General features: G+C 35.8%; 1 protein-coding gene across 1 annotated transcript in view; it reads left to right on the top strand.

Moving 5' to 3' along the window:
• The window catches only part of NUP155 (nucleoporin 155), a 61085-nt gene that overhangs the window by 17776 nt on the left and 15618 nt on the right, over positions 1-27691 (top strand). The window contains exons 10-25 of the mRNA XM_030882094.2: positions 1349-1446; positions 1938-2090; positions 3567-3667; positions 5991-6161; positions 8430-8540; positions 9414-9508; positions 10580-10668; positions 11141-11203; positions 11725-11872; positions 12981-13047; positions 14121-14236; positions 19801-19898; positions 22318-22448; positions 24990-25181; positions 25843-25981; positions 26659-26794. Of these exons, the coding sequence (XP_030737954.1) occupies positions 1349-1446; positions 1938-2090; positions 3567-3667; positions 5991-6161; positions 8430-8540; positions 9414-9508; positions 10580-10668; positions 11141-11203; positions 11725-11872; positions 12981-13047; positions 14121-14236; positions 19801-19898; positions 22318-22448; positions 24990-25181; positions 25843-25981; positions 26659-26794 (1908 nt within the window). The remainder of the gene's footprint in view (positions 1-1348; positions 1447-1937; positions 2091-3566; positions 3668-5990; positions 6162-8429; positions 8541-9413; positions 9509-10579; positions 10669-11140; positions 11204-11724; positions 11873-12980; positions 13048-14120; positions 14237-19800; positions 19899-22317; positions 22449-24989; positions 25182-25842; positions 25982-26658; positions 26795-27691) is intronic.

The raw sequence follows: 27691 nt of genomic DNA, 5'->3' as shown, positions 1-27691 counted from the left end.
ACTCAGTACTCCTCCAGATCTTTCATAGCGTTTTTCTTTACATTTTTCTCCACGTTCAGCCAGAGCACATGAGCTACGTTGGTTATTAGTCTCTTTAATATAAAACGGACCTCTTACTGCCTTTTTCAAATGTTGACATTTAGTGGGGAGGGGCAGGAGAGTTATTTGTAGAATATCCCATTTTCTGAATTTTTTTTCCTTATCTATAGATTCAGGGTAATATTGTTTTTTGTTTATTTATTTACTTATTTATTTATTTGGTTTTGCCAGGTCTTAGTTGTGGCTCCAGGGCTCCTTAGTTGCAGCAAGAGGCCTCCTTAGCTGTGGCATGCGAACTCATAGTTGCAGCATGCATGTGGGATCTAGTTCCCTGACCAGGGATCAAATCCAGGCCCCCAGCTTTGGGAGCACAGAGTCTTATCCACTGCGCCACCAGGGAAGTCCCAGGATAATATTTTTTTTAGCCAATATCACATACATGATGCGAACTTCTTACAGTATTACATTAAGAGGCACATAGTACCAGTTTTCCTATTATGAACACTTGGTTAAGGTGGTATTCACCAGATCTCACCATTATGAAGGTTCATTTCCCCCCCTTTTTTTTGCGGTACACAGGCCTCTCACTGTTGTGGCCTCTCCCGTTGTGGAGCACGGGCTCCAGACGCGCAGGCTCAGCGGCCATGGCTCACGGGCCCAGCCGCTCCGCGGCATGTGGGATCTTCCCGGACCGGGGCACAAACCTGTGTCCCCTGCATCGGCAGGCGGACTCTCAACCACTGCGCCACCAGGGAAGCCCTCCCCCTTTTTAATTAGTGATAATCCTTTCAATGATATTTTGATGCTCTAAGGACACCTAATTCCCCATTAACCATTTACCCAATGGATTTAGCTTTCTTTTATGGTCTTTGAAAAAAGATTACTCTTAACAATATTAATGTAAAGAACACACATTCACACTGGGTTTTTGCCAGTTCTTGCTCCTTTTGCACTACTTTCCTAAAAAGTAGCCTTAAAACTATTTTAGCATGTTTAAACATGTAAAAATCCTACTGGAGGGGCTTCCCTAGTGGCGCAGTGGTTGAGAGTCCGCCTGCCGATGCAGGGGACACGGGTTCGTGCCCCGGTCCAGGAAGATTCCACATTCCGCAGAGCGGCTGGGCACGTGAGCCATGGCTGCTGAGCCTGCACGTCTGGAGCCTGTGCTCCGCAACAGGAGAGGCCACAACAGTGAGAGGCCCGCGTACCACAAAAAAAAAAAAAAAAAAAAAAAAATCCTGGTGGAATATATTCCTTGTAATTGAGTAGATATACTTTAAAAATAAACTTTAGTTTTTCTTTCTTCTAGGACCATAGATCGTTCTGTTTTTAAACCAATTGTTCAAATAGCAGTGATTGAAAACTCCGAATCACTGGACTGTCAGTTATTGGCTGTCACACATGCAGGTATGTTGTTTTATTTATATGTGTGCTTTAATGTGATAACTTTTTATAATCTTCAGGTTTGGAAATTTATGACTGAAAATATGTTTTTACTTCTGTATCAATTATAAGCCATACTAATAATTTGTAAAATTAAGGCTTTTGAAAAATCAGAAGATTCCACTCACTCTGTCTCCTCATTTTATAGATGTAAAACCAGGCCTGAAAGGTAAAGTGGCTCACATTTAGTGACAGAGCCTGAACTGGAATGCAGGCTCCCTTGTCTTATACTTGTAGGTTCTCTCTACTGAAATGTGTTGATTTACCTCTCAATTCCAAGTGATGTCTTAGAAACCACTTCAGCTGGTAGTATGCATGATGATTTAAGATCAGTCAGGAAAGTGATATATGGCTTTAACAGAGTTCTGTGTTTTTCTGTGGAATTGTTTCAACAACACATGTACCTCATGTCTTTTATTTCCTGTTAATAATGGATAATTTTACCCCATCATCAGGTGTAAGACTGTATTTCAGCACTTGTCCGTTCAGACAGCCATGGACACGCCCTAATACATTGACACTGGTCCACATCCGCTTACCTCCTGGATTCTCAGCATCTTCAACGGTGGAAAAGCCTTCAAAAGTACATAAAGCTCTTTATAGTAAAGGTAAATTCTGAAATACTATCAGATTTAATATTAGATTCTTAAAATTATTAAAATCAGAATGCATTTTGAGGCATTTGAAATTAACAGATTTCCAGTGAAGTTCAGGATGTTATGGGTTTTTTTAATCCAGGAACTCTTTTTTTATATTAGCTTATATTTCAAATTTTTTATTGGCATATATATTAAAAATATAGTTTTTTAAAGTATCTAAGTACTTTTAAAATTGTTTTATTAGCCTTGTACATGAACTCACTGGTCAAAATCAGTGTTATAAACTGTTATAAACAGTTATAAACTGCTATAAACTTAAAATGACTTTCCTGATACCACGCCTGCTTTGTCAGTGTCTTTATGGATATGGAGAGTTTTGCCTGTCAAAATATGAAATTTTAATAACAAACTCTTTTGGATTAATAATTAAGTTTAAAAAATGAGATTCTAGTTAAACATCAAAACTTGAAAAATCCATATGTGGTTTTCCCCAATATGAGAAAGCATTCGTAAAACAATTTGTTTTTATTTTCTAATCATTTTAAAGCCTTTTCTCTGCTATTGTACTGTGTCTTCTAATATTTTATTTTTCAACACCCAAATTAAACTTTCCTTCACAAATAGAATTTTTTCAAGTACATTGTATCATGTACCTTCATAGCATTTTTAATAGCAGCTTTGAGATATAATTTACATACCTTTTAAAATGTACAATCTATTAGTGTTTAGTTTATTCATGGAGTTGTACAACGATCACTACTATCTAATTTCGGAACATTTTCATCACTGCAGAAAGAAACCCTGTACCCATTAGCTGTCACTCCCTATTTCCCCCTTCTCCCAGCCCTGGGAAATCACTAGTCTACTTTCTGTTTCTATGGATTTGCCTCTTTTGGACATTTCATTTAAATGGAGTTGGAAAATATAGGACTGGCTTCTTTCACTTAGCATAATGCTTTCAAGGTTTATCTATTGTAGCAGGTTCTTTTTTTTTTTTTTTTTTTTTGGCTGAATAATATTTCATTGTGTGAGTGTACCACATTATAATTACCCATTCAGCATTGGGTGGGCATTTGGGTTGTTTCTCTTTTTTGGCTATGATGAATGATGTTGTTATAAACATTTATGTACAAGTTTTTGAGTGGACACATTTTCATTTCTTTTGGCTATATACCTAAGAATGGAATGCTGGATCATATGGTAACTTTAGAAATGTTAAAATGTGAAAAAAAAAGTTGTGTTTACCTGAAAGAAATGCAGTATAAGGTCTAGAACACTTAATAATGCTACCCTGGCACTAATTATATATCCTTTTAGGGGATTTATTTTTGTTTATTTTGTGACTTGTTTATTTATAAAGATTAATGCTGTATATTTATGTATCTATATTGTCACTAATTATTAATGTCACTAATATAATAATTATGATTATTGAGGATATATATTATTTGACATCATATAAGATTTTACATATTAAACTTTTAGGTATTCTACTGATGGCAGCCTCAGAAAATGAAGATAATGACATTTTGTGGTGTGTCAACCATGATACATTTCCTTTCCAAAAGCCAATGATGGAAACCCAGGTAAGTTATCCTGAGAGATTATAAAGAATTTTTTACATAATTTTAAGTGAAGAATAAAATTATGAGAAACTTTATCTTCTGATTTATTACTGTTTGCTTCTAATAATCTAATATGATTAGCAGTCGTACTGAAAAGAAGTATATACTGTTAATTTTTTGTTTTTCCTCTGTGAGATTAGAAGTCATTATGGTACTCGTTAAAAACACCTTTAACAAAAAACATTGGAACCCTTTTAGAATGTTCTTCATAATGTACCTGAAAATGCCTATATCTTTTCTGAAATGATCTTTGTCCCACTTAAATATATTATATTTTTAGTTATTATGAGGCCATGCATTATAGTTATGACTTAGAATTTTATTCTTATGATCTCTTTAATTTGTAGTTCCGCCTAAATATTTAACGTTTTTTCTTTTAATTATAGAAAATTTCAAATATATGCAAAAAATAGAATGGTAAACTGAACCCCACATTAAGAAATTACCCATTTCTCCATCTTGTTTCATATCTCTTCCCCACGTATATAAATGTATACACACAAACACATGATTGTGTTTTAAAAGTAAATATCACGTATACCACGAAGTCAGCAGAGAGGTCCTGGGTGAGAGGTGCGGCCCCGGCCTATCCTGGCCCAATCCCACACCTAGGCCACCTACCCCAGCCCCCAGCCCAGGAGATGCTGAGAGGAGGCCATCTCTACTCACTCCCCTTGCTGTCCCCTACTCCACTCCCATCTGTCCTCCTAGATGCCCTAGCATAGCTCATGTTACCTGCCCCCAGAGGCTGCTAATCAAACGAGATAGACCAACCCCCACTAGGGTGTGAATGTCTGAGACTCTCTTTGGAGCCATCTCTTTAAAGGCATTTTGGTTCTAGTGTCACTAGCTGCTTCTGGTTATTTTCAAACGTGAACCCGTCTGGTTAGGGGGAGTGGGAAAAGGTGTGTGTAGATGGGAGGAGGAAGAACCAGTTCCTGGGAATGGGGGCATGGTTTGAATGGACTCTTCCAAGTTGCTTACATGGCCTAAGCAGCTGGGGTAGAGTCAGGAGGTAGGTATGGAGGCAAGGAGCACCTTTCTCAAATTCTTTTCTTTATCCTTTGAACTTTACTGAGCACATACTGTGTTGCCTCATTATGCGACAGACTGTAAGGATTCAGAACTCAGGAAGATATAAACCCTGTCTTGATGGGAGCACAGTGTTAGCGGGTGCAGGTTTGAAATCTGGCTCTATTTCCTCAAAGCAGTGACTCAGAGGACTAACGTGTCTCTGGTCCTCAATTTCCTAATCTATAACAGTTTTAATAGTACCTACCTCTGTGGGGTGGTTGTGGGATTAAATGAGTTCATGTGTGTAAGGTGCTGAGAACACTACCTGGCACACAGGAAGCACTCGATAAACGTTAGCTACTTTTAAAGTAGATACTATATATCATATATATCATATCACTTCACCTCTATAATACTTGAGTTCTCAAACAAATGTGGACTTTAAATATATATATATAAATATAGCTCATGAACTTTAATCAAATTCTGGTCTCCCAAAAACAGCTATACAAGACATTAAGTCAATGGAAAAATTCTGTATTGACTGGGCATTAGATTGTATTAGAGAAATGTTAATATTCTTACATGTTAGGATAGTATAGTGGTTATGTTAGAAAACATCCTTATTTTTAAGAGGTGCATGCAAAAGTATTTAGTGGTGACATGATATTCATAACTTTCAAATGGTTCAGTAAATGAAAAAATATAGAAAGAAGAAAGCAAATAGGGCAAAATGCTATCAATTGTTGAATCTAGGTATCAGGCATATGGACATTTATTGTACTTTCAACATTTTATTAATGCTTAAAATTTTTTATAATAAAATATTTTAGAAGACTAGACACTTTTTTTTAGAGAGTATCTTAGTTTAGAAAGCAGATGTAACTTCAGAAGAAAACAAAAACTGTATGTCAGCAGATTTGAGCACTGAACCTACCAGTGTAGATCAATTTACCCTGGAAAGAGGGTAGAAGGTATAGTCTTCAGTTACTGAAAACATTGTAATTTTAGTAAATACTATTTATAGTTCATCCTAAGAAAATTTTGCCTTTGTCTTCTGGTATGAAAAGATTTACTATCATAGAAGATGCCTGATTAAAAGAATAGACATTAGAAAATTAAATACAGACTTTTGAGAATATTCGTGCTGATGTATTATTATTAATCTGTTAAACCCTACATTATTTAAAGATTGTATTATTCTTTTTTAGAAGGTTTTACCTCATGTAACTTTAATAATATGTATAAAACGTTTGTTTCTTCTACATAGATGACTACTCGTGTTGATGGTCATTCCTGGGCTCTTTCTGCAATAGATGAGTTCAAAGTAGATAAGATAATCACACCCTTAAATAAGGATCATATTCCCATAACTGACTCACCAGTTGTTGTACAGCAGCACATGTTGCCTCCAAAGAAGTTTGTTCTCCTCTCAGCACAGGTATTTACATCATCTGTTAAGGTGGAGAGAAAAAGAAGAGAAGCCATATTTAACGTTTTGGTCAAAGTATTCTGCAGTAGTTGCTTAATAGAGTCGTTTACCTAAGTACTTAGGAATGTTTATTCTTAAAATATTCTTAAGGAATAGTTTATAAATACCAAAAATGCGGGCCTTCTCTAGTTGTGGCAAGGGGGGGGCTACTCTTCATTGCAGTGCACAGGCTTCTCATTGCGTTGGCTTCTCTTTGTTGTGGAGCACGGGCTCTAGGCACACGGGCTTCAGTAGTTGTGGCACGCGGGCTCAGTAGTTGTGGCTTGCAGGCTCTAGAGCTCTAGAGCACAGGCTCAGTAGTTGCTCCGCGGCATGTGGGATCTTCCTGGACCAGGGCTCAAACCTGTGTCCCCTGCATTGGCAGGCGGATTTTTAACCACTGCGCCACCAGGGAAATCCAAGAGCTTGCTGTTTATAAAGTATTGCTATTATACTTTTTCTAAAGTAGCATTTCTATCAATAGTATTCAGCATAAAATTAGTAAAACAAGCTATGTTTATTTCTTATCATGTAGTCCTCACTTGTTAAAAAAAGAATCTTTTAGTATTTATTTTTTGAGTAGCGATGCATTGACAATTCCACTGGTAAGCAGAGGGGTATACACAATAAAATCTCCCTTCTGGTTTGGGTCCCCTCCCTACAGACACCCATGTCATCAGAATCTATATCTTTCCAGAGATATGTTATGATATCAATATACAAACAATATAAGTATATTTATAAACACACATTAGCATATTGTATGCACTGTTTTATACTTTGCTTTTTATGTTTCAAAGATACATTTCAGATATCTTTCCATAGTAATATAAAAAGAACTTTCTCATTCTATTTTATATTTGAAAGGCATTCCTTTATATGGATGTACCATATTTAACTAGGCCCCTATTAATAGATCATCTTTTGCCTTTAAAAATAATGCTGCGGACTTCCTTGGTGGCGCAGTGGTTGAGAGTCCGCCTGCTGATGCAGAGGACACGGGTTCATGCCCTGGTCCGGGAATATCCCACATGCTGCGGAGCGGCTAGGCCCGTGAGCCATGGCCTCTGGGCCTGTGCGTCCGGAGCCTGTGCTCCGCAATGGGAGTGGCCACAACAGTGAGAGACCGGCGTACCACAAAAAAATAAAAATAAAAAAAAATAATGCTGCAACGTTGTGCATATATCGTTTTGCCTGTGTGTGAGTAAAGCTGTAGAATTACATCTACTGGATCAAAAAGTATGTGTGTTTATCAGTTTGATAGATGTTGCCAAGTTCCCTGTATATATACATACATTCACTATCAGTGAATGTTGAGTGCTTGTTTCCTTACATCCTGTGCAAGTACAATATGCCATCGTATTAAGAGTGAGATTGACTGTCTGTTCTAGTGTTTATTTTTCTGTGAATTGTCTGTTCCTGTTCTATATCCACTTTTCTATTAAGTTGTCTTTTTCTTTTTTATTTATAGAGGCTCTTTATATGTCAAGGAAACTAACTTTTTGTGATTTAGTCTCAGATATTTTTCCTGGTTTGCCATCTTATTTTGTTCACTGAGATTTTTTTTCCCATGTGGATAAGTTTATAAGTAGTTGAAATACTCAGTTTTTTGGGGGGATTTCTATTGAAGTTTAAAAAAAAAAAGACCATCCGCACTCTGAAGTTCATAAAATAATTCACCCAGAGTTTCTTCTACTACTATTACAGTTTTATTTTGTCCTGTCTGTTTGGAATTTATCCTGTTTTAGGTATGAGTATGGATCCAGCTTCATTTTTTCCCAAAGTGGACATACTTGTGCCAACATGATTAATGAAATATCTAACTTTGATCCTTTAGTTTGAGGGGGAGCTTTTATCATATATTAAGTTCTAGTGCTTACTTGAGCCTATATCAGAACTTTCTGTTTTGTTCCACTTATCTGACTGTTTATTCATGTGCTAATACCATGCATAAGATAAAGGTTTATAATATGTTTGTGTCTGACAGAGCCTGCACCCTTTTGCTTTATTTTTTAGCGGGGAGGGGCAGTGTTCTCTTATTAAGTTTTCTGCATGGATATATAGATCTAGTATAGGCTAGGAATTGAAGTGTAGATGATCTTTTTGACCAGTTTACTTCATATTCTTGAAGTTACTTTTTTGTTTCATTGCTTTTATTAAATAAGGTAGCAAGGTCAGTTGCTACTAGCCATGCTTGATAAATCTATTATTCATCCTCTTTCTTTTTGAACTTCTTAGGGGAGTCTTATGTTTCATAAACTTAGACCTGTAGATCAACTGAGGCATCTACTTGTGAGTAATGTGGGTGGAGATGGAGAAGAGATTGAAAGATTCTTTAAATTACATCAGGTAATTATTTATACCTTTTTTTATTGTGATGATATTATGTAAGTTAGGATCAAAATACTGTGGTTAATACTAGTCTTCCTTTCTTTGCCTTAATCACTGTATGTGTACTGGTACTTGGGAGCAGTATTAATATGCTATAAGGGTTTATGGTAAATGCTCAGATTTTTGTTCTGTTTTTGATAAATTCTTATCATTAAAGTGTACTAGTAAGAGTGTGATGTTCAAATTATATGATGAATGTATTTTTATTAAAAGGACAAGATATTTATAGATAAATAACTTTTTTAATTAAAAACTTTTTTTTTTTTAAGCCACAACTAGAAATGATGAGGTAAAACTGGGAATGCTTAGTTTAAAATCAGGAATATCAGATCAAAGTTAAATATACACACTGAATTCAAACTACCAGCTCCACCATCAGAGTAGATTACTTGAATTCTCTGAGCTTCCATTTCCTCATGTGTATTAAATTATAATATGTGGAGTGAGGATTAATATGCTCTAAACTCTTAAAATAGTGCCTGGCACATGACAAGTACTTAATAAATGTTAGCTATTATTGTTATTTTCTAAAAGGTTAAAACACCATGAGAAAAAAACCCGGGAGTAGTGGAGGACTAAACCAGAAACTAAAGTAGAATCTAGATAAAAAGAAAAAGAGACCATCCTTTAATAACAGCACCTATGATAAACTTTAAAACCAATAGTGTTTACTTCTCCTTTTTCATACCAGCTGATTTCATTCATTCAGCAAATATTTATCAAGTACCTGCTCTGTGCTAGGCACGGGTTTAAACACTGGATACAGAAGTAAACAAAACTTCTTTTGAAATGTTTATGTTTTACATAAGGAAAGATACTCTTTTTTTACAGGAAGACCAGGCCTGTGCAACTTGCCTTATTCTTGCTTGTTCCACTGCTGCCTGTGACAGAGAAGTATCTGCTTGGGCCACTCGGGCTTTCTTCAGGTATATATCACTTTCTTTTGTTCTTGGCCACTTTTTATTAATGGTTGCATTGGCTAATGTGGTTGTTTAAGGGTTTGCAAAACAGTTGAGCAACTATATAGGCAAGTTAGTAAAATTTAAATTGGAAAGGTGATAATACTACTGGAAGCAACTAGATTAGCATAATTTATGCATTGTTACTCTTTCTCTGGATTCTCTTCTCCAACTTCTTTTGTCTAGTCTTCTACCTCAGTTATTATCTCATCTATCTTTTCTACTTCCTCAAACACTACCAGTTCTGCTTTATGTGTATCATTTGCATTGAGAGATTGAGTCACTTTTAGAAAACTTGATATCAAAGAGATATTATTTGGAAAATATTTAGCTAAGAATAAATTTAAAATGCAATTTTGTTTAAAAGAATTTTTTGAGTAGTCTAACCATAATCTAGTATGAAAATTACAGTACCATATACTTATTAAATACATTCTATGCATTGCAGACTCTTCTTTAGAAATTGCCAGAGTCCCTTATGATTCTTCTTGTTAGCAATTTGAAGTCAACATTTACTAAATATTTTATTATGTATCTGTGTATATTTCACTGTCAACACAATGCATTTAAAGTCTCTAATGTTTTTTTAATATTTATTTATTTATTTATGGCCGCGTCGGGTCTTTGTTGCTGCATGTGGGCTTTCTCTAGTTACGGCGAAAGGGGACTACTCTTCATTGAGGTGCACAGGCTTCTCATTGCAGTGGCTTCTCTTGTTGCGGAGCACGGGCTGTAGGCGCGTGGGCTTCAGTAGTTGTGGTGCTTGGGCTCAGTAGTTGTGGCTCGCGGGCTTTAGAGCACAGGCTCAGTAGTTGTGGTGCACAGGCTTAGTTGCTCTGTGATGTGTGGGATCTTCCTGGACCAGGGATTGAACCCATGTCCCCTGCATTTACAGCAGATTGTTAACCACTGTGCCACCAGGAAAGTCTCTAGTGTTTAAAGCATTTATTTTGAAGCTAAGCAGGACTTGAAACAGTTCTAGCTTTTAAGATGTATAGTTTCACTGAATAAACTCAGCCCCTGTTGTCATAAAAATAGGTATGGTGGTGAAGCACAGATGAGATTTCCAGCCACTCTCCCCGCTCCAAGTAATGTTGGTCCCATCCTGGGGTCTCCTGTCTACTCTGGTGAGTATGAAACATTGAAATGAAACTGTTTCTAATAGAGTTGAATTTTAGAAGCTTTGTAGTATATTTTAATGGATAAAAAATTTCATTGTATTTTCTTTACTGCTACTGCATTATTAGGGAATAATTCTATAGATGTCTGACTCTTAGTGTTATGATATATTAATATTGAATCTTTAGTGTATACTGGGAAACAAAATAAGATATAACCAGTAGTATTTACAGAACTCATTTGTTATTTATTCAAAAGGAAAGAGTTGAGAGGTTTAATAACAAACTCCCACCTCAATGTTTTCCAAAGTGGGGATTGTTAGAAAGTTGCTGGGAAATGAGTCCCTAATTCTTGAATATATTATGGGTGGTGCCACTCCTCACTCTTACACTTAGAAACAGTTTCTGTGTCTAATTTTGATCAGATACAAAAAAACTGGGAGATAATTTTATAAATCTTTATATTCTTCTTTCTTTTTAGGTTCTCCTATTCCTAGTGGTAGTACATACCTGAATCCATCCTTTTTGGGAACACCATCTCAAGGTACCTCTTTTCTTTGTTTTAGGTTGCTACTACTATTCTTTTTGAGGAGCTAACATTGTGAATTACTATTCTTAATGCTTAGAATGGGAAAGATTAACTTGTCCTATTCCCCTGAAAATAATGTAGTTTAATAGAAGTGGCATCCAAGCAAGTATTGGCATTTGGCCATGAATGCCTTTACTTAGTGGACCTGGAAAGCCCCCTTTTTGAGTATCAAGACTTAATTACCAGCCCTGAACTGTATAATTAGTCCTGTTTTACTCCCAGCATTAATGTGCAGTGATTGCAAGCTTGCTTTCCTTTTCATCCTGCATTGCCCACACTTGAAAGCCAACTTGGGAGTTCCTCTCCAAGTCTAAATCTCTCTTCTTATCAAGGAAAACCAAATTAAATAACTATTTATTTCAATATTTTTGTAATTGTTTTTACCTATGGGTCTAGGGACAACTGACTTGGGTTATTGAGAATTCTGAATATTTAATGTTAAGTTTTAAGATTTGTTTTTCTTACGTGTGTACAAGGTGTTCATCCTCCTGCTATGTCAACTCCAGTGTGTGCTATGGGAAATCCAGCAACTCAGGCCACAAGTATGAGTTGTATGGCTGGACCAGAGATTGTGTACTCTGGAAAACACAATGGTATTTGCATTTACTTTTCTCGAATCATGGGGTAAGTTTTTCATGGGATAATTAACTGTTGATTACCTTGTTCTATTGTGTATAGTTGAACATTTTTAACTTTAAATTTGGGACATTATTTGTGCCTACTAAATTTTACTTATAGTTTAAGCTCACTTGTCCATTAATAAGATTGTTTTCTGTCATTCAGCTTTTTTATTATCTAACCATCTGTATTTGTTACTGTGTTTTATATATGTATATATATCCTCAAAATATATCTGTATATACTAATATGTAGTGTAACAAACCATCCCATAACTCAGTGACATGTGTCTGCAAGTCAGTTAGGCAGTTCTGGTCTTGGCTAGGCCCACTATGCATTTGAAATCAGCTTTGAGGTTGAAGAGAGTTGTGTCACTCTTGGCTGGACTCTCACATGTTTAGGGTTATGTTTGTGTGTTGGTCTAGAATGGCCTCAGCTGAGACAGCTGGATTGTTCTCCACATGGTCTCTAATCCTCTAGCAGGCTAGTCAGGGATCATAGACTTGGTGGTGGTAAGGTTCCATGAGAGAGAGTAGAAACTTGCAGAGCCTCAGGATGCCTGGGCTCAGAATAGGTCTCCTATCACTTCTGCCTGACTTACTTGGCAGGGGGACATCTCCAAGCCAGCCCAGATTCAAAAAGTGGGAAATAGACTCCTCGTTATAAAGGAGGCATCAGAGTCATATTGTAAAGAGAATAGGTGTGGGGAGGGATAAAGAATTACAGCCATTTTTCAATCATTCTACCAGATCCACTTAATTATCATGTCTGGTGTGTATTTTTCTTAGATTTGAATTGTATGCTTTCATATGAATCATTTGCTTAAAAATGTGAAACAGTGCAGAACTCACTTTATAAGCTTCCTTGTTTCCAATTTATTACCCAGGGTCTTTGATTTTTCTTCAACAGTATTTCATTATGTGAAATGACTTAGATCTGTCAGGTTTGGAAATTTTCCTTTTTTTTTTTTTGTTTTCAGATAACTTAGTAAAATGTTAAATGAAGTCATTGCTACACTTTAAAAACTAAATAAACATATAGAAAGGAATTTACTACTTATTGTAATTGTTTTTATTCATCTACAGCACAATCATTAAAACATTTTTTGTTCCAGAAACATCTGGGATGCTAGTTTAGTTGTGGAGAGAATATTCAAGAGTGGCAACAGAGAGATCACTGCAGTAAGTGTGTTATATAAATAACAGTATTCCATTATCTCTGTGGAGCCAGTTTACGTTATTAATGGGGAAGTAGATTGTTTTATATCTCTTGATGTTATAAACAACATGCAATGATTATTCCTTTATATACATGTTTGTGTACTCGTCCAGTAAACTGTTCACCCCCTGAGTTACATCTCAGCTCTGTCACTTACTAATGATGAGTAAATTTCTTAACATTTCAGAGCCTGATATCTCACAGTAAAATGAGAATGTATCTCCCTCATAACATTGTTATGGGGGCTAAATAGAATCAGTCCTAATACTTAATATTGCTCAAAGTTACAATTTAATGTATTGCTTATATGCCCCCAAACTCCAAGAACCTAGCACTAATTTCCATGGATTGGTGTACTTTCCAGAGTGCTTTAAGAAACACAGAAATTTGTACTATCATAAATTCAGGTATTAAAGGTTTTTTTTTAATGTGAAGTATGCATGCAATTTATTTTAAGCTTTTTTTCTTTTTAAGATGGAAAGATACTAAACATCTTTTTAACTCTGATACTCTATTTTAAAGTTCTAAATTTTAAAGTTTCTCAGAATCAGAATGTATTAACATAGTATGTGATTTCATTTGTGTGAATTTCGAACAGGAAAAACCAGTCTATATTCTATGATAGAGGTAAGAAAAGTGGTTGGTTACCTAGGAGGTAGAATGACTAATGACTAGAAAAGGGGCAATAGGGAACTTTTTTGGGTGTTGGAAATACCCAATATTGTGATCTGGGTGGTGACTATATAAAGATGTAAAAAGTTATCAAGGTATTCACTTAAGATTTGTGTATTTTACTGTCTGTAAATTATACCTCATTAAAACCAGAGCAGCAGGGGGTGGAGGGATGTGGGTGTCTAGCCCTTTATTCTGGTCACCAAGTATAAATTGATAAAAGAAATAACTTTACTGTTTATGAAGATAGGGTACCTTAGAATTAAAACTTCATGTTCAATTATGGGTATACAGCATATGTGTTTTTTATAGAAGCTTTTTTTTCATTGTTTTTAGATGTTTGAAAATATTTCCTTTCTTTCAGATTGAAAGTAGTGTTCCCTCCCAGCTGCTGGAGTCAGTGCTACAAGAACTGAAAGGTTTGCAAGAATTTCTAGACAGAAACTCCCAGTTTACAGGAGGACCATTAGGAAATCCAAAGTAGGAATAAATAAGATTTATTTCCCTTTTTATTCTGAGATTTAATTTACATGTTATAAAATTCATCCTTTTAAAAAGTTTCATGGTTTTTAGTATATTCATAAAGTTAAACTATCATCACCACTATCTAGTTCCAGAACATTTGCATCACACCAAAAAGAAACCCTATGCCCATTAGCAGTCACTCCATGTCTTAATTCAAGCTGAAATAACAAAGATACCATAAACTGACTGGCTTAGACAACAAACATTTATTTTTCATAGTTCTGGAGGCTGGAAGTCTGATATAGGGTGCCAGCATGGTCAAGTTCTGGTGAGGACCTTCTTCCTGGTTTGCAGACAGCTGCTTTCTTTTTGTGTCATTACATGGCAGAGAGAAAACCAGACAGCAAGTCCTCTGGTTTTTTCTTAGAAGGGTAGTAATCTTATCATGGGTCTCCACCTTCATGAGCTCACCTAAACTTAATTACCTCCCAAAGGCCATACCTCCAAAAATACCATCGCTTTGAGGATTACTATGAATTTGGTGGGACACAAACATTCAGTTGGTAACACTGCAAAGTTGTCTTTCCCCTAGTCCCTGGCAAATACTAATCCAATCTCTTTCTATGGATCTGCCATATTTTGGATCTTTTATGTAAATGCAGATATACAGTATGTGGCCTTTTGTTTCTGGCTTTTCTCTTAGCATAATATTTTCATGTTCATATATTGTAGTGTATATCAGTACTTGGTTTCATTTTTCAGTTCATCGTTTGATGCATATTTGCCTTGTTTCACCATTTTTTCTTTTTCTTTTTTTTAATTGATTTTTTTGTTTTTTATTGAAGTATAGTTGATTTACAATGTTGTGTTTCAGCTTTTTGGCTATTATGAATAATGCTGATATGCACATTCCTGTAAAAGTTTTTGCATGGACACATGTTTAGGATGAACATTTTTTGTTGCTGTTGTTATAAAAGTAACATGGACTTGTAAAAAATTCACATCACTCCTCTGATGAATTAATTTGAAGTATGACAATATAAACTTTCAAATCATATGTGAACATACGTGAATATATGAATATACACACATGTATATGAATGTATATTCATATATTCATATACATTTCTTTTTTAATACAATTTTTAAAGCTTATACTCCATTTACAGTTACTAAAAAATAATTGGCTATATTCCTTGTGTTTTACAATACATCCTCATAGCCTGTCTTATACCCAGAAGTTTGTACCTCTCACTCCCCTACCCTTATATTGCCCACCCCTCCACCCCCTCCCCACTGGTGACCACTTGTTTTGTTCTCTATATCTGTGAGTCTGCTTCTTTTTTGTTATATCCACCAGCTTGTGTATTTTTTAGATTCTACATATAAGTGATATACAGTATTTGTCTTTCTCTGATTTATTTCACTTAGCATAATGCTCTGCAAGTCCATCCATGTTGCTGCAGATGACAAAATTTCGTTCTTTTTTATGGCTGAGTAGTAGTCCACTGTAAAAGTAGGATCTAGGTAGGCATACTTTTTGTGAAACATCGTTTACATTCAGTATATTCTTTAGAGCATTCCAAAAATAATAGAATAAATTTTGTTTGTATTGGCTACATGTTATTCCATTATATTCAAGCAATTAGTGGTATAGCTCTATGCGTAATTAGGTTGTTTCTATTTCTTGATGGTATAAACAGGGTTCAGTGAGTATTCTTTATACATGTTTGTGTACTTGTTCAGTAATATTCAGATGAATTTCTTTAGAAGTAAAATTTTGGGATATAAGAGCTTTTAAAAATGTTGGTATGTAGTATTTGGTTGTCCCCTGAGAAGATTATACCAATTATTTTTAGCCTTCAGAACTCTTTTAAGTGTATCTTAACATGTATATATTGATTTCTAGCCCCTGCCACTTTTTAATTCAGTTTAAGAATCTTTGTCTTTTAACTCCCTCTCATTTTGTTGGGGTTAATTAAATGTTTGATCTGTTTGTCACCAGATCAAACTTGTGGGCTTTGTTGTGGTTTGGGGTTTGTTTGTTTGTTTTTCTCCCCTTCCGTTTTACTGGATTGATTTAAAAGTTTTATGTATGACTTTTCTTCTTCTGATAGTTAGTTTTAAATTCTGAAAAATATACATCTCAGTCATCATTAATTGAACAGAATCTGTTATCTTACCTCCTTCCCCTACCCTCTACCACTGTCCTTCTTCCTACATAGCAGGAATTTTAGTTGGAAGGTGTTTTTTTTCTTTTTCTTTTCCACCATTATATTATTCTTCTGTTAATAGTTTCTAAGCAGTTTATTGAATTTACAATTATAGCCTCAATTATAACCTTCGATTTTGTAACCTACTACTTTGCTAATATCTCTTTACGATTTTTAGTAGTTTTTTTCATTGAGTTTTTTGGATTTTTCACATATGTCATCCTGTCATCTGCAAATAGAGATAGTTCTACCATTTTCTTTCTAACTCTAGTTGCTTTCTTCTGTCTGCATAGGCTAATATCTCCAGCATAGTGTTAAAGAGTGGAGATAATGGTGCGCATCCTGCTCTTATTCCTGACTTCAATGGGAAAGTGTGTAGTGTTTCCCCACTAAAGAAGATGCCTAGATATAGTTTAGCATGATAAGAAAGTATCCATCCATTTCTATTTTATTGAGTATTTTTATAAAATGAGTATTGAAGTATGTTAAATGTATTGTCTACATCTTATAGAGATGATTGTATAATTTTTTTCCTTACCTTTATTAAGAGATTTCCTAATTTCAACCAACCCTCACAACATTAGTCTCACTGAGTATGGGAATTTTTAAATAGCTTTTTTTTTTTTTTTTTTTTTTGCATTACACGGGCCTCTCACTGTCGTGGCCTCTCCCGTTGCGGAGCGCAGGCTCAGTGGCCATGGCTCACGGGCCCAGCTGCTCCGCGGCATGTGGGATCCTCCCGGGCCGGGACACGAACCCATGTACCCTGCATCGGCAGGCGGACCCCCAACCACTGCACCACCAGGGAAGCCCCTAAATAGCTTTTTGAGATAAAACTTACATACCATAAAATTCACTTGTTTTAAATCGGTTCAGTGATTTAGTAAATATATAGAATTTCTTCAGTCATGACAACAATCCATTTTTAGACCACATCCGTCTTGTTCATTTGCAGTCACTCCCCATTTCTGCCCTTCAGCCCCAAACAATTACTAATGTATTCTGTCTCTGTAGATTTACATATTCTTGACATTTCATATAAATGGAATCATACAGTGTGTGGTCTTCAGAGTCTTAGTATCTTTGCTTTGCTTCTTTGGGTATGTTCCATGTACATACAGCCTAGGAGGTGAGCCCAGAAGTTGCGTTCGTCTTCCTCAGAATTAGGGGATCTCCTCCTCCAGCCTCTTCTTGCTCTGATTTCCCATATATTCCCTAGCTCCCAGAGGCCTCTTTTACTGGTCCTCTGGATAGAAAGTCAATGTTTTCTCCCAGTTTTCACTGTCTTATCATACAGCTTTGCAGAAGTGGTGGTGCCTTTGGGGCAAAGCATCAAGAGAAATAACTGATTCCCTCCAACCTTTTTGGACCACACGGCCCCCTTTTCTCAGTTCTTCTGCTCCAGTGTTTCTCAACCTTGGCACTGTAGACATTGTAGACTAGATAACTCTTGGTGCTGGGGACTGTCTTGTGCATTGTAGGATGTTTAGGATTATCCTTGGCCTCTGCCTACTAGATACCAGTAGCTCTCCCCAGTTATGACTCGAAATGTCTCCAGACGTTGCTGAATGTTCCTTGGGAGTTTTACTCACCATACTGTTTTGAGACTCAGTTCACCTTTGGACAAAGCCTGAAGATAAAGGAGTTGGGGGCAACCTAGTATACTCACCTCCATATGGATTATCATTCGAGTTTTGACTTCCCCTCATCAATCTGTGTGCTATTAGAGTCCTCAGGTGAATAGTTGCTTTTTGTATCGTGTCCAAAGTTCCCACTTGTAGTCAGTGAGAGAGACTGTAACAGGCTTACTCCATCTTGGCCAGCACCATCAGTTGAGTTTTTTATTTAGTATCATTATGTGAATCTGGTTTCAAACGTATTTAATGTGTTTTAATCCATTGCAGGTTGTTTTTTCAATGGAAAATTATCCCAACCTTTTGCCTCTTCAGACTGCTCTGGAGTCCTTTTTGACAGTATTTGGTAGCATCTTTGCTTTCTAGCGTGAAAGGACATTTCAGGCTCATTTGGTACAATTCTTGCCCTAGAACTGGATTTGGCCATTTCTCTAGGGAGCCCTAGTTTCTTTTGGTAGGAAAGGGTATTAGAGACTACAGCTAGAGGTATTAATTCCTACTGGTCATGCTATATGTTGTTTTGCTTTTTATTTTTTTAAAAACAACAAAATTATGAGTTTGTATTGTTTTTCAGTTCAGCTTTAAGATTAAAGAGAATTTGCTCAGTTTCTTTTATAGTATAGTTGTATTGCTTTTACCCTAAAAATTTTGTTTTCTAACAACATTGACGTAATCACTTATGAACCTCATCCGACAGTGTACCTATTATAGCTTCAGTAGTCATACTTTTTTTTTTTTTGCCATGCTCCATGGCTTGCAGGATCTTAGTTCCCCCATCAGGGATCGAACCCGTGCTCCCTGCATGGAGTCTTAACCACTTGACTGCCAGGGAAGTCCCTCTTTTTTCTTTTAAATGGAAGTATAGTCCATTTACAGTATTATATTGGTTTCAGGTATACAGCATTGTGATTCAATATTTTTACAGATTATACTCCATTGGAAGTTATTACAAAATAATGGCTATAATTCCCTGTGCTATACAGTACATCCTTTTTGCTTATCTATTTTTTACATAGTATTTTGTATCTCTTAATCTCATACCTGTAATTTGCCCCTTCCCTCTTCCCTCTCCCACTTAGTAACCACTAGTTTGTCTTCTATGCCTGTGAGTCTGTTTCTGTTTTGTATATACATTTTTTGTTTAAGTTCTTCATTCTTTTCTTTGCATCCCTGAAGTTGCATTAAGAGCTGAAATAATCAGATTCTTCACCAAATGAGCACCAAATGCTTTTATTAGCTCATTTCTCTCAGTGACCAGTATTTCCTGACAGCAGGTTCTTTGCTTTTCACTTTTGTCCTGAAATTTTCATATCTGTAAAATGGTATTCTTAATAATACGTACCTTATAGAGTTGTTGTATTATGTTAAATCAATGGTGGGGACAGAAAGCAAGTGTTTGATAAATGGAAGCTATTGTTATTAACCATTTACTCTCAGTGAAAATTTAAGCATCTGAGAGCTTAAAATGCTCCAGGTGTAAATTGTTGTATTGATTTGTCAGTGATTATTTCACTAATCTACAGAGGAAAAGAATATTTACAACATATTCCAGTTCATTATATACAGAATAGGCAAATTTATAGAATCAGAAAGTAGATGAGCTGTTGCTTAGGGTAGGGCAGGGGAAATGAGAATTGACTGCTAATGGAAAGTGAGTAAAAATGTTCTAAAATTAAGTTGTGGTGATAATTGCACAACCCTTTGAATATACTTTCTGGAATTTTTGTTTCAGTACTACTGCCAAAGTGCAGCAGAGGCTGATAGGATTCATGCGCCCTGAAAATGGAAATACCCAGCAAATGCAACAGGAGCTGCAGAGGAAGTTTCATGGTAAATTATTGCTTCTGATCAGTTAAATGTACATGACTCCAGTAAAGAGTTTTATTAGGTGAATAGAAAAGAGTGGACATCTCTTGATAAGATCGTTTGTGGTAACAAATATTTTTATTAAAGTAATATTAGTGTGATTTAAAAAGTAAGATGATATGGACATCATGTATTTCCACAACTTTCAGCTCATAAAAGATTTTCATTTCTTCCACCAGAAAACATGACACACACTTTTTTTTTTAACTTTTTTTGGGGGTGGGGGGAGTGCTGCATCCCGTGGCCTGTGGGATCTTAGTTCCCTGACGAGGGATCGAACCCAGGCCCCCTGCAATGGAAGCGAGGAGTCCTAACCACTGGACCGCCAGGGAATTCCCCGATACACACCTTTTTTTAATGAATTTTTTTATTGTGCTAAAATATACATAACATAAAATTTACCGTTTTAACCATTTTTAAGTGTACAGTTCAGTGGCATTCAGTAAGTTAAGTTCACATGATTTCCTGTAGCATGGTGATTGCAGAAAGCACCACTATCCATCTCCAGAATGTTTTCATCTTTCTAGTCTGAAACTCTGTACCCATGAAACAATAACTCCCCATTTTCCCCTGCCCCCGACCCCTGACAGTCACCTTTTTTTTTTTCCTGTCTTTGAATTTTACTACCCTGTGTACCTCATGTAAGTGGAGTCATATAGTATTTGTTTTTTTGTGTGACTGCCTTATTTCACTTAGCATATAATGTCTTCAGAGTTCACATATGTAGTGGCATGTGTTGGAATTTCCTTCCTTTCTGAGACTGAGTAGTACTCCATTGTGTATATCAACCACATTTTGTTTATCCTTTCATTTCTTGGTGGATACTTAGGTTGCCTTCATCTTTGGGGTATTGTGAATAATCCTGCTATGAACATGGTGTACAAATAGAAATTTGAGTCCCTACTTTTAATTGTTTTATTATATATCCTGAAGTGTAATTGCTGGATTATGTGTAATTCTGTTTTTAATTTTTTGAGGAGCCACCATAACTTTTCCATAGCAACTATACCATTGTATTGGTACATTTCCACTGGTAGTACACAAAATATTCCAATTCCTCCACATTGTCACCAATAATTTTTCTCTTTCTTTTTTTTAAAAACCATTTCTATCCTAATGTGTGTGAAGTGGTATTTCTTGGAGAGTTAAAAATGTGAATCAAATGTTAGGTTGTGTTTTTTTATTTATTATAAAAAAGTAACAACTAAGGAAACAGCAAGGGAACTGAAAAGTTCTTATAACCAATAATTATTCCAGATGTGAATTGGCATAGTAATAAAATATTGTTTAAATTTTGCCTGCCATTCAGGTTTTTTTTTAAGTTCTTTTGCCTTCCATTGTTTGAGCCAATTATTCTGGCTGATAGAACTTTGCTAGTTAAGACTCAGCTATTTACTTTTGTTCCAACGTACTTTCTTTCCTTCCTGCTGGACCTAGTTTTCTGTTCACTATTTTGTAAATTCTTCTTTCAGTACTTCTTTTCAAGTAAACTTGACAAAATACAAGCATTGGTAAGGATTTATACAAAGGGGAGCATTCAAATTGCTGACAGTATGCACTGAAATAACCACTTTGGAGAGCAGTTTGATCATATATATTAAAAGCTAAAAATGCATATGCATTCAAAGCCAGCAGTTTCACTTCTAGGTATATATTCAGGAACAGTCTTTATCAGACATTTTCCCCACAATAAGTAATAATTTTTATATTATGACCCAGATGTTTAAAAGCATATACACACAACAGAATTTTAAGAAATAACTATACCTATTTTATACCCTAATATTTTTTTTCCTTTTTCATTCTATTTCCTTTTTAAGGGGAAAAAAAAAATCTGTCATGATTGACTGAATTGATTTCATGATTCACCAATGCATCTTAATTTGAAAAACAGTCCTAGCAAAACCTGACTGTGTTTTTGAGGAGACTTTTTAAGGATATTTATTGCGTTATTGTTGTAGTAGCAAAACATTGGAAACAACAGGAATGTCCTTCATGTGGAAAATGGACCTAATTGTGGTATACTTACATAATGGAACACTCAGCAATTAAAATAAATGTATTGATACTAGATTTTTACTTATCAGTATGGGTAGCCTTGAAAATATAACTGGGCAGAAAAAGCAATGGTGTAAATTGTCTAAAAACAGCAACATTTTTACTGTTTATGTATGCATACACACAGAAGCACTTATATATAGTGAGAGGATAAAACTGTGAATTCAACAACTCATGATCATGGTTGCCTATGAGGGGAGGAAGGAGAACAATGAGGATTTCAACCTTAACTATAGTTGTCGTTATTTGAGATAAAGTGTTGTTTTACTTAAAACAACTTAACCTGTCATTTTTCAAAACTTCATGAGTTGTGTTTTGTAATTAGAGGCTCAACTGAGTGAAAAGGTTTCACTTCAGGCAATCCAGCAGTTGGTTCGAAAATCATACCAGGCTCTGGCTTTATGGAAACTTCTTTGTGAACATCAGTTCACTGCCATTGTAGGAGAACTTCAGAAGGTAGGATATTTTTCCCCCTAAGGTCGTACTATTAATTCTGTGCCTAGTTTGTCTGCTTTTTTTTTGCGGTACGTGGGCCTGTCACTGTTGTGGTGGCTCCCGTTGCAGAGCACAGGCTCCGGACGCGCAGGCTCAGCAGCCATGGCTCACGGGCCCAGCCGTTCCGCGGCATGTGGGATCTTCCTGGACTGAGCACGAAGCCGTGTCCCCTGCATCAGCAGGCGGACTCTCAACTGCTGCACCACCAGGGAATCCCAGTTTGTCTGCTTTTGAGTGAGCTGTAATCGTTCACTTAGTTTCAGAAGGAGATTATTTTGGGCAGCATTTAGGTTATGAGCAAATTAATGTGTTATGAGAAAATTGCACTAAAGCATGATAACTTGAGGGGTTCATTATCAAAACCACAAGTTGTTACAGTATATGAGAACTTCGTTGTGATATGTGAATGAACTCTTACTTTACCAAAAATATTTTTCAAACAGTAGGTTGTAACCTTTATTTGGGCTACAGATCCCTTTGGGAATCTGATCAAAACTCTTTCTCACCACCTTCAAAGGATGCATTCAGACACATACATAAAATTTTTGCATGTAATTTCAAGAAGTCCAGTGACCTAAATTAAAATTAAACATTCCTACTTTAAAGAAAAATGTTTGCCACTGTGGAAAATGAATGGTTCTTGCTGTCCTCATTGGAATCCTTTTTAAGGATAAAGGTAATTTGCATTTATCTAAATGTTAGGTCATTTAGGGGGAAGGTATTCCTACCTATTAATTTAATTGTGAGCATTTCTAAACGTACACAAAAGTACAGCAAGTACAACAAATAATCCCCCATACACAATTTATTTTCATTCAACATTTTCACAGTTTTACCAACTTTGCTTAATCTATCCCTTATTTTCTTTTTCTTTACTGAATTATTTTAAAGTAGATCCCTAACATCATGTCCTTTCATTCCTGTATATTTTAATGTGTATTCCTTTGGCCATTTTCTTGAATACCAATGTCATTATCACATTTAGCAATATTACCACTAATTCTTCTGGGTAACATCTAAAATAATGAAATTTCTGTGTCTTAAAAATATCTTTTTATAGATTGGTTCATTCTAATCAGAATCTAAACAGTTGGTTCACTCATTGAATTTGGTTGTTTTTTCTCTTAAATCTCTCAGTCTAGAGCAATTTTCTCTGTCTCTCTCTCTCTCTCTCTCTCCTTTTGGTGGGGGCGTGTTGGTATTGCCTTGTAGGCATCAGGTCATCAATCTTGTAGAATCCCAACATTCTGAGGTTGTCTTTACCTTCCTTGTAGTGAACTTGTTCGTCTATTTCTTGAATTTTCTATGAAATGGAAGTCAAGTCTACAGAGGCTTGATAAGTTCAGTTTTTTTGTTGTTGTTTGTTTTTTATTTATTTTATTTGTTTTATTTCTGGCTGCATTGGGTCTTCGTTGCTGCACACGGGCTCTCTGCAGTTGCAGCAAGTGGGAGCTACTCTTTGTCGCGGTGTGCGGGCTTCTCACTGCAGTGGCTTCTCTTATTGCGGAGCACAGGCTTTAGGTGCATGGGCTTCAGTAGTTGTGGCACACGGGCTCAGTAGTTGTGGCTCATGGGCTCTAGATCACAGGCTCAGCAGTTGTGGCGCACGGGCTTAGTTGCTCTGCATCATGTGGGATCTTCCCAGATCAGGGCTCGAACCCATGCCCCCTGCATTGGCAGGTGAATTCTTAACCACGGTGCCACCAGGGAATCCCCAGGTCCATTTATTTGATAAAGAATAGCACGTATTTTTTTTCCTCTTTTAAAAACTCAAGTGAATATGTTTAATTATGAAAGCTATTTCCTTTTCCATGCCAGGTAGAATAATGATTTTTAGTTTTATTGGCTGGTAAGAATAATGTAGGTCAGTTTTTAGCCTAGGTATCTTTTTTGTGATCCACCTTCAAAGCTTTCCTTCCCTATATGCTCAAGGAATGCAAATTAAATATTAATCCCAAAAATTTGAACATAGATTGTCTATTTGCTGAAATTTAGAAAAAAGAAATAGCAGTCAGATCACTAAACAGAATGTTACTATAGTATAAATCACCTCAATACTTTAGAACTCCATTTTAGCAAGCAGATTTGTTTAAATAAGATCAAACTCCAATGTTAGAAGTCCTTGAATAATAGAATTCAAATGTTATTTTGGAAAAATAAATGTAAGCCCAAGATTATTTAATGTAGCTAATTGATTGTTTTTTCCTGGTTATAACTAAAGTCAGGAGGCCTGTCTCGAATTTTGACTCCACTTGGGTTTTGCTTTCCTCATTTGTAAAGTGAGAGATTTGGAATAGGCATACTGTAGGTTCTTTTACAATTCTCAATGATTCTATGAAAATCTGTAAAATTTTATTATTTTTTATAGTTTAATATATTTTATCTTTTGAATTATAGAGTCTATTAATGTTTTGATATTTTAAATTATTAAATTTCATTCTGTGTGAAAATACAATATTCCTATATTTTTGATCAGAAGAGGATTTTCTTTTATATTCCTAGGAATTTCAAGAACAGTTGAAAATCACCACCTTTAAAGATCTGGTAATCAGGGACAAGGAACTGACCGGGGCATTAATTGCTTCTCTAATCAACTGCTACATCAGAGATAATGCTGCTGTTGATGGCATTAGTTTACACTTACAGGACATCTGCCCACTGCTGTATAGCACTGATGATGCAGTTTGTTCTAAGGTATGATGCTTTGTTACCCGTTTCAGTGTTTCTTACAGGAGGTTTCATGGTATGATGAAAGCACACTAGAATTGTAATCAGGAACTGTTGTCTTTTGTTTGACATACGACCTTGGGTAGGTCTTTTAACCTTCCATGGTGTCAGGATCCTCATCTGTGTAAGAAAGACATTGGAATATATTATTTCTTAAAATCCGTATATAACTTTTTCATAAAGAATCTTTGATAGTATTTTCTAGATGGTATTTAAAAAATGGTTAACTATGCCTTTCCTTAAAAATTAAGAAAAAATCACTAAAACTCTGTAATAAATTAGAGCTAATTGGGCAATTTTTATTGATCCTTTCCTACAGGTGAAAAAAATTTTAAAAATCAGTGTTGCTCGGACTGCCTGCTGACCAATAATGTATTGACTAGGCAAGAGATTTACCAGTCAAAAGCTGTCTTGCTTACATATTTGTGAGAGGAATTAAGAATAGCTAGGATTTTTTGGTCAAAAACTTTTCTGTTTAAAATTAAGAAGAAGTAAGTTTGTAGAGTTGTTTTTATCTTTGATGATAATCACCCGGATGTAAATTTAAACATAGACTAAACAAAACTTGTATTGACAGCATCATCCATGTGCTTGTATCTTTTTAAGTTCTTGTCATCTCTACTTCTAGGCAAATGAGCTTCTCCAGCGTTCCCGACAAGTTCAAAATAAGATTGAAAAGGAAAGAATGTTAAGGGAATCATTAAAGGAGTATCAAAAAATCAGCAATCAAGTGGACCTGTCCAGTGTTTGTGCTCAGTATAGACAAGGCGAGAAACAAAATGTTCTTCATACCTTCTGCTTAACTCGGAGGGATATCTTCCTTCAGCTTTCAGTAGCCCAAGTGATATGACATAGGGAATTCATTTCTTATGTCTTAGTATTTGATGACTGCACCAGCTTCTACAAAAGCTATAACGCTCTTTTTATGTCTTGAAATGTGTAACTTTTTAACATTGGGGTTTCAGTCCTATTCCAGTTAAACTACTACCTGTGTTAGATTGCTTTCTGGGTTACACTTATCTTTCAGATGCTTTAGATTCTTTTGACTAATTTTAAAAATACTACCTGTCTGCTCACTTTAAAATTACTTTAAATCTAATCTAACATAACATAGTAACTGTTAGTACAGGTACTACTTTGAATCCTAAGATTTTTTTTCCATCAAGGAACTGCAACCCTCCTTTTTACTATTTTAAATATGAAATTTTTTTGCAATGAAGAAAATACATTTAACAGCTGCCTTTAAGGCATGTTGGAACCTAGTTCTTCGGTAGACTCATCAGAAATATTTTACATGATGTTGTCACCTGGGTGACTGATATACAGTAGAAACCTCATAGTAGTAAACATAATAACCTTGATCAGTATTTTTATAAGCCATCTAAGGAAAATGTATCCACTTAATAATATGCCTTAACTCTTTGTCCTTTGTCTTTCCTATTAGTGCGTTTTTATGAGGGTGTAGTGGAGCTCTCTCTTACTGCTGCAGAGAAAAAAGATCCTCAGGGTCTTGGACTTCATTTCTATAAACATGGAGAACCAGAAGAAGACATCGTGGGACTTCAGGCTTTCCAAGAAAGGTGAGTTTTATCACCTTAACAGATGCAACTTTATGGATATAGACTTTTCTTTGTGTAAAGTTTGATTGATGGTATTAGGAAAATAATATTTCAAGTACAACTCATAAAATTGAATTACGCTTTCACCTAAAAATGTCTTGTTTTATCAAAGGTGTGAATCAGTATTCTAATTATTAGCCTAGGGATAAAATTATAGCCTGGTGGGAATTCTTAAGGACCTAAATGTTTTTGAACTTGGCTCTTTGGTTTTCCTGAGATTGTATTAATGTCAATTTGAAATGCAATTACGATTTTGGAAACAAAACTGCTGCCTCACCTGCCCCACTGCCAATGTCTGGTTCTGGATGAAGATTAGTATTTTAAAGGATGATTTTTAAATGTTCACAGATTATTAGAGACTGTTTAAAAAAAAAAGTATGTCCAGGGCTTCCCTGGTGGCGCAGTGGTTAAGAATCCACCTGCCAATGCAGGGGATACGAGTTTGAGCCTTCGTCCAGGAAGATCCCACATGCCGCAGAGCAACTAAGCCCGTGTGCCACAACTACTGAGCCTACGCTCTAGAGCCTGCGTGCCACGACTACTGAAGCCTGTGCGCCTAGAGCCCGTGCTCCGCAACAAGAGAAGCCACCACCATGAGAAGCCCACACACCACAACGAAGAGTAGCCCCTGCTCGCTGCAACCAACGAAAGCCAGTGCACAGCAACAAAGACCCAATGCAGCCAAAAATAAATAAATTTATTTTTAAAAAAAAAAGAACAGTAAAAATAAGCAATATTTAAAAAAAGAAAAAGTATGTCCATAAAGGAAATACATAACCAAAGATGTGTTTCATTTTTATGACTTTACCCTTTTAAACAAGTGCTTCTCAAACCTATTGAAAGAGCATATGATTTGTA

Source organism: Globicephala melas, chromosome 3 (assembly GCF_963455315.2).
Source record: "Globicephala melas chromosome 3, mGloMel1.2, whole genome shotgun sequence".
Classification (NCBI taxonomy): Eukaryota; Metazoa; Chordata; class Mammalia; order Artiodactyla; family Delphinidae; genus Globicephala; species Globicephala melas.
The sequence above is the reverse complement of the archived record's forward strand: the minus strand, read 5'-3'. Positions and strand labels throughout refer to the sequence as shown.